The sequence below is a fragment of the Strix uralensis genome, chromosome 1 (assembly GCF_047716275.1).
Source record: "Strix uralensis isolate ZFMK-TIS-50842 chromosome 1, bStrUra1, whole genome shotgun sequence".
Classification (NCBI taxonomy): Eukaryota; Metazoa; Chordata; class Aves; order Strigiformes; family Strigidae; genus Strix; species Strix uralensis.
The window spans coordinates 103,915,074-103,923,316 of NC_133972.1; the positions used below are offsets into that span (position 1 = coordinate 103,915,074).

The 8,243-nt window shown below is 41.0% G+C and overlaps 1 protein-coding gene across 1 annotated transcript; it reads right to left on the bottom strand.

Annotated features, from left to right (window-relative positions):
- Positions 1-258: 258 nt before the first annotated feature.
- CHMP5 (charged multivesicular body protein 5) lies at positions 259-8,138 on the bottom strand. The gene is made up of 8 exons (XM_074875724.1): positions 7,978-8,138; positions 5,170-5,274; positions 4,389-4,435; positions 3,203-3,296; positions 3,051-3,122; positions 1,877-1,985; positions 1,378-1,490; positions 259-858 (listed from the first exon to the last, which is right to left on the bottom strand). The coding sequence occupies exons 1-8, from the start codon at positions 8,044-8,046 to the stop codon at positions 808-810; spliced, it is 660 nt and encodes a 219-aa protein (XP_074731825.1). The 5' UTR covers positions 8,047-8,138; the 3' UTR covers positions 259-807.
- Between the last annotated feature and the right edge of the window lie 105 nt (positions 8,139-8,243).

Below are 8,243 nucleotides of genomic sequence, written 5' to 3' on the forward strand. Positions count from 1 at the left end.
TTTTCTCGGAGCAGCTTTTCCCCAGGATGCTGGTTCTCCTGTTGGCTTTTATTGCTGCTCCGAGCAACTGACAGCAGTGGAGAGGCGGCCCCACCAGCCCTGGCGTCACCGTGACGCTGCGAAAGGCAGCACGAGGGGCTGTTGGGATCGGAGCCGGGCTCCCCCCCTCCGGATAAGCCTGTGCTCCAGCAGCACACGACACTTAAGAACGGGGCAGGTTAAGACCACGTTAATTACCAGAAACGCCACACAAAAGGATCAGCTAATCTATGTGTTTATGTCGCCATAGAATACATGAAGTTAACGATAACCCTACTTACTACAGCTTTCAAGAAGGTTACAAGTATGGTAGCATAAAAGTCTCAAGACTGCAGTAGTTTAAAAATCGCTTTCAATTCCTTTATCAAATGAGCATAGTAATAAGGGAGCTATTTTACAGAGAGTAAGCGGCAACATACAGTCTTAGTTTCAAGAAAGAGAAACAATACGAAGTCAAAAACCTCAGCTATCAACAGCCACCACTACTCTTCACGTATTACTTTGTCCATAAGACATGAAAATCAAAACCTATTAGACTGACTTGCTTCCACTGAAGGGAATTATGCCGAATTTTCCATTAATAGAAAAGTCAGTAGTAAAACAACTTTCTTCAGAGAAAGAACACCACCAGCCATTCATACTGCATTCTAGGATGTAGTGATATTAAGGTTACACTGGAAGGACAAGTTCTCCAGGATTTAAAAAAAAAAAAACAAACTCTTAATTTATAAAGTGTAGTTCATTATATCCATTGTGCTTTCGAAACATTTATGTTGCGGGGATCTTTGGCAATCCAAATTCATCCACCAATACACCATCCTGTAAGAAAGAAAAAGGAGCAACAGGTTAACAACTCTCCACCAACCAGAACATTTCACAAAAGTTTCCCTACAATTTTCTATGAAGTGATATACCTGTAACTGTCACTGTGTGCCAGCTGGGATCAAAATAAGAGCATCAGTGTTCCTCCTCACTATGAAGCTATATTAAAGCCCCAAAAGCTTTTTTTTTTTACATTTGCTTTTTTACGTTTCTTATGTTTTTAAGACTAACTGCACTAGGAGCTGTAATAGTACACTGAAATTCTACTTGCAGTCTGACAATGTTAGATAGGAGTTACAAAATGCCATTTTAGCTCTTTAAAATTTAATAAAGAGTATTAAGTACACTTTATTTATAAGATGTATTTATATGAAATATATCCAAAATACATAAACCATTAAGGACTTTTTTTTTTGTTCAAAATATTAAGGATTCCAAATATCAAGCAACCAACACAAATGAGGTTACTTTCTTTTTGTCTTGAATTATTTTGCTTTCAAAAAGGAAAGGACTCACTTTGTTTTTCGTGTCAGTGGGAGTGACCTCTGGGATTGCTGGAGCAGATGCAGCTTCATCCAAGTAGGAATTGTCTTCATCAGCTAAAAGCTCATCACCTAACGCATCCAGTTCTGAAATTTAATTATCTTGGTTGAAAAATTATACAAAGAAATTCTTTTGCAAACAGAAAAGTTGCTCTTACAGAGAAACAGGATTCATACTGAATGCTTACATTCATACTCATTTAGCGTTACTTAGTCATCAGTTGAGAATAAACACACACGAAATAGAGAGAACCTTCTTTCCTTCACTGTAGCATTCCATTAGTGTGTATCTCATATGTCTGTCTCATGCTTTTGTTACTGTTCTTAAAGGAAATGCAGCTTTTGTGTTTAAAAAAGTGATTTAAACTACTTTTTTTTTTAAACACACAAAGTATTTGGCTAATGAAATTAAAAATCATTGTATGATGATTTTTACATCACTGAATGTAAAAATCATCCTCCACCTTCCTAACCTGCTTCCAAGTCATCTTCATCAATCTCTGGTGTTCCATAGCTACGACTCAGCGCTTCCTGGACTTCATTGGCTTCTTCCATCATATCCTCTAGCTGATCTTGTATGTCCTGGAGTAAGAAACAATTTCAGCTGGTCCACATTTAATAGTTTTAGTTAATCAGAGCTTAATGAAATTCAGCTTAATAATTCCAAAATACAAGGCACTCAATTTTATTTAATTTTTTGTAGCAGCATTAATGAAAGACACACGCATTCAGTACTAGAGTGTGGCCTTAACTACTATTAAAATTGTAATAAAAGTATCAGGTAGAAAAAGAGGAACCTTGAAACAACATCTCTGCAAAACCCTTTTAAGTATTCTTCAGGGTAAATTGAAAACCTCTAATAAATTACCTAGAGTCCAGCACTATCTGAAAAGCAGGAAATTATGAAATCTAGAGAAATTAAATATACCATCTAGAGAATAAACATTAACCTGAGATGTGTCACACCGTAATTTAGAAAATACTTTAGCATACCTATTGGCACTGTGCTTGAGTACAAGGAGATAATACTTGCCTAAAGGTTTACAATGCAGGCCATATATAGAAACAGCACAGGAAAGAGAACTTAAAGGAATTCAGCACTGGCATTTGATAAGTGGAGCATACTTCCAATTATATTTAGAGATCTTATGGGGTTTTTTTATACATTTTCTGAAGACAGGGCCAGGACTTGCAGACCTCTCAAAATTAAATTGTTTGTTTGTTTATTGATGAAGGTTTTTGGTTGGTTTTGTTTCTGGGTTTTGTTTTTTTAATCGGGCACTATCTTGAACTGGGGGAGCAAAGGACTGATCTGCATGCTGCTAGCATGGGGGGGGGGGGGGGGGGGGGGGAAGAGACAAAAAAGCCATAGCAGGAAGTATTCACCAACATTTATGCTGACGTGCAGAGGAAAGGAAGGGAGAGATTAAAGATTAGCCCAGCAAGGAAACAACAATCAGTGCAATAAGGCCAACAACTGACTGCGTGGTACCAGAGAGATCATGAAGGAATTACGGTGGTCCCTTAAAAAGGAGGCAAACTCATGTGAACTAAAGCAGTCAGCTTACATTTAAATTACATAGTCCACTCGGCACTATTTCAGTACATTGTTTCTGTTCTTTAATAATTTCCACTATAGAAGCTCACCTCAATTTGATCAATTTTGACTTGCTTGTAAGCTTTCTTCATTTCTTTCACCCCCAGTTTCATTGCATCAACCTAGAATAGAGTCAAACAACATGCTTGTATCTGATATAGCACACACAAGTTAAACACATGCGAGATTAATATACTGGTACCGTTGTCTTTGTATCCTTCAGTGCCTGAATAGTGTAATTCGCTTGTTCCATATTAAAAGACTGTTGTGACAGATTATCCCGCTGTTGTTCATACCTGTTAAAAACAATGCAAAGAATGGCTTTAACACACCACTATTTATTGCCACAAAATTCTTAATTTTTAAAAAAAATTTTAAAACAGCAGTAGTCTGAAGATAGGAACAGTTTTGTTTATGATAATATTTTTTTAAAAAATCATATCAGAATAAATAGTTTCATAAAAATCTGGCCATTATGCATTTCTATGTATTTAAAGTTGATAAAGCCACTCCTGAACTAAGCTTCTGTTTTAACTGATGGCAATACCATATTTGTATAGGTTTACACAGTAGGTGAGGATATAGCAAAATTTTAATCACTATAAGCCAGAGATGCATGCAATTGCTCATTAATGCTGTAAGCAGCATGGAAGAGATGCAGGTTATCCAAACCACAGTGGCTGTGCACTGGAGCTCTGCGGGGCAGAGAAGACAGGGAAGATGAGGTAGCAAAAGGTAACTGAGCAGGTCTGTAGAGGTACACTTCATCTGAGGGATATGAAATACAAGACGACACAAGCTTTGGCTCAGACAGCATCTAAGAGATTTGCAGTTCAGGGACTGTAAAGCACCTCTGAACACTTACCATGTTCTGACATTCTTTCCTTTGTATTTGTTGCCGGACACTTTTCAAGACAGTATTCTAGACTAGACCAAACCACAGGATCATCTACCCTGTCCATTCTGTTTTTTCTGCATAGACACAATTACGTGCGCTACATGTGCTCAAGTCCTAAAGGGTGTCCACAGAGAACAGGTAAATTTCCAGTAAACCAGACCAAGATCACTGAGTACACAATTTATAGTAATCAATTAATAATATAAAATGAGGCACTCTCTCAGAAAGTTTAGGAGCCAAGCATAGCTGTAATAATGAGCAGATTTAGGTCAGCTTGTCCCAGTCCAAATTTACACACTCAAATACAAATAAAGCACAAATATGCTGACGCAAAACCTGTAAGAAAATGCTTCTGAAAGGCTGGCTAGCTTGTTCAGCATTTTTCTTTAAAGAATGCTCAGAAGCACTGGAAAGAGAAGTTAAAGTGTGCTACCCCCCTTAAGGAAAACAGGCTTTCGTTAATCCCAAACAGAGAAAGGTTTTAACTTACATTCGCTTCTGCTTTAACACTCTCAGTGCTTTCTGCTTTACTGTATTCTGAAAGACACAGTATTGTTACGTTAGGAAAAATATTTGACTTTACTCTTGATTATACTGTTTAAACCTAATGTATTGCATTTAAGATTTCCAAGAGATTCCTCAGTTACTAGTACAAAGAGTTTAACAATAGTCACATTCAGCCTTTGTCCTGCATTAATGATTAACCAAATAGGCTTGTATATAAAGCTTCTAATAGAAGATACTTTCAAAAATGTCTGGCTTTTGAATTTTTTTTGATAAGCAGAACACAAACTTTGTCCATCAGAACCATCTTTCATCAACACATTTTAATGGTCAGCATCAAATAATACCACAGCCTTAATACTACTGTTTATATTATATATGTTTATTATTAGATAAATTTTATATTATATGTTCATTCCCTTTCAAAAATGGGTTTTGCTACTCCCTTTCTGCATAGTGAGACCTTTTTATTATGGCTGAAGAACAAAACAGCCTCACTATCAGCCTTAATTCAGGTAACAGAAGGAAGAAGGGAAGCGAGTTCCTTCTGATTGAGGAATGGAAGAAATAAAAACCAATGAAAACACTGTTCAAAAATGAATGTCTAAGAGATGCTTCAGGATAAAAATAATCCTGCAGGATCTTACACCTCATCAGTAGGGCAAGATGCAATTCTAAGAACCTGATGAACTGGCTACATCACCCGCTACATGACAAGAAGTGTGAGTCATATCCTTTCATGCTTAAATTGCACAGAAGATTCTTACCTTTGCAGGCCCCTCTCTCATCTTCTTCATTTGATCCTTATACTTCACTAGTTCTGCATCAAGCCTAGCAATTTTCTTGTCAATTGACTCAGCTCTGCTATCCACCTTTAATGCATGATGGGGAAAACAAACAAAAACCCCATTCATTAAGGTTTTATTCACATATGGACAATAAAAAGAACAGTCTCAGTTTTATTATGCTTCTAACTGAACTGTTCCTTCACTCAGTGGTTTTATGAACATTTCAAAGTTTGTAGAGAATCCAAAATCAGAATTGAGTGAAACACCTTCTACAAGGAGCACAAGAAACTTCTGGAGGTCACACGAAGCTCTGCCATTGTAACATGTTCTTGTCATTGAGATGCTCCCTTGCACACCCACTCAAGTCACGGTCTCTATTCAGGAATTCTGATAACATACAGTGCCAGGGACTAAACTGGAACGCAAAAAGAAAAACACAGTTGTACCATGCTGGCAGATAAGGGAGCAACGCAAAAGGGACAGAGATGTGTTCAGCAAGGCTAGAGGTTTATTTTTGGTGGGCAGAGAACATTAATCCTTCAAAATGATACCTGGATTACTGGTTATGTTTAAAAAGCCCAGACAACCATTTTTTCAAAGGTGCCTAACTTCTTTGTCAGATCAACACTTTCCCTATCACTTCCCACAAAAGGAGCCAGGACACAGCAGTTCCACCTGGTAGCTACTCCGAATTCTCACTGCACTTTTGCTCCAAATCCCAATAGTAGCTGCACAGCTCAGTAAGAGACCTCCAGCAGTCAACCGTAACAGCCCTGGTCCAAAGCATACCATGGAGCTGTCATTATGGGAATATTTTAACCCTTTTGCATAAGAAGGTTAAAGATGATAATTACATAACCCAGCATGGGTATAGATCATTCTAACACAATGCACAAATTCATAAAAAAACCCAAAGAAAGCCTTCTTAACATGAACCAACTATCACAGCATTTCTCTGGAAACAACAAAATAAAGCTTATTAACTTCTCATTCCAAAGAATCTCTCTAGGGATTAGAATATAATGACATTCCAATTATAGCATGAGACCAATCAGTGCAAATTTACAATTCTGACTTGCTAATAGTGTAGATAAACATGTATAATTATGTGGATTTTCATTTTGGTGTCTCAATGATCCTTTTACATCTCTGCTCTATGACAGCAACATGCATTTGCCAGAGGCATCCTGAGCAGAACATCTGATACAAACACTCCACACAAGGCATTAAAGTGCGTGGGCACAGCTGGCTTTGAAAAAATTGTATTAAGCTTTCTATTATGCCAAATATTTTACTAACAGCAAGAAAAAGACATATTTATGATTTTAAAACTCTTGTAGGTTCAAAGTGTAGCACCTCCTCAAGATCTTCATCACCTAAATGCATCTTTAAGGTCAGCCTCCTTCACAGGGGAAAACCAGTTATTTGGTTTATTTATATAATGATTCTTTTAAGCAGTTCTAGCAGGAAACAGAGACAGATCCTCCTACATTCATTAACTATATAATTTGACACGTTACACAAGACCTCAGCTTGAGAACAGACAGAAGAGAGGAGAACAGATGCAATTTATCCAGAGGAAGACTAAACTGTGTATTAGGACCTGAAGATCTGCTTTCTATTATTCACAAATAATGCATACCAAGGTATGTTTCATTGCTACAGAAGGGCCCCACTGTACACAAAAGCAAGTGATCGTGATATCCCAAGTCCCTATTGAGCAAAATGGCACCTTATTTAAATAAAATCAAAAAGAACATCACATGTAAGACTGAATTTTAACATTATCACAACTATTAGCCCTTTGTTCCTATGTTTCCTACTTACTACTCTGAAAAAACATAAATTTGGAGTGTTTTTTCAAAGAAGAAAAAATAAAAATACCAGTACCACAGTTCCTGATGCATCCTTCCTCCTATCAGCCTCATGACAGCTTTGAGTCATCTGACTGCTCAGCCGGCAAGGATAACAAAAAATCTGCCATTTCGTGCAATGTCAAGGCAAGCACAGCAGGCACAGCAAGAGAGCGAGCAGAAACTGCAAGGGAGAGTGGGAACATACGCGTGGGGAGCAAGTGGGGACACAGGAGAACATCATACTGCCAGCGTGTGGATATAAAGATACCGTGAGGATATAAAGAGATCCAGGCCTTACATTCGTGTTGAGTGCATCCATTTATAGGATGTGCTCCTGCACGCAGGAAACAAATATTGGCATGTGTGTATATACGTACAAACGTATGTACTGGTGTACAGGTACACTCCTCCTGCACACGCTGTGCTGATGCACAGGTGCGCCCTGAAATACGTGTGTGCATATGCATAAACACGCTGCGCCAAGGCAGAGGCGCCTATCTATGCACACTCAAGTACACACTCACAGTGCCCACACACCGCTGTGTTTCCATATCAGATCCACTGAGGCACACCTACGGGCAGGTGCATACTGCCACGCACATACACCCACACGCACGGGCTGTACCCCCAAACCAGTGCACCCCCGCCGCGCCTCCGGGCCGGTGCGGGCACCCGCACACTTCCGCGTAGGGGCCGGCCCGCGGACACGCAGTGCCTCAGGCACGAAGCCCTACACCCACACCTGCGCGGGCGGAGGCACGGCCCGAGGGGCGCGGGCGCGCCCTCAGCCCCGGGCCCAGGCCCTGGACCCACCGGGCCGCCCCCGCGGCCGCCCCCCTGCCCCCTCCCGAGGCGGCGGCCGGGCCGAGCAGCGCACCGGCCGGCGCCGGGGGCCCGGGTGCGGACCAGCTCCCCCGGGGAGGGCACTCACCGTCCCGATGCAGTCGGTGAGGCTGGGCGGAGGCGCCTTCGGCTTCGCTTTACCGAAGAAGCGGTTCATGGCGGCGGCGTCTCGGCCTCGCTCTGGCTCCTGGTCCCGGTCCCGGTCCCGGTCCCGGCAGCGGCGCTCCCCGCCACCCGGAAGCGCAGCGGCGAAGGCGGAAGTGCCTGTACTGCGGCCCACCCCCGAACTTCCGCCCGGCTCGCAGTGGCGGCGATTGGCCGCTTGGGGCTCGCGGAGTGAGAGACGGCTGGGCC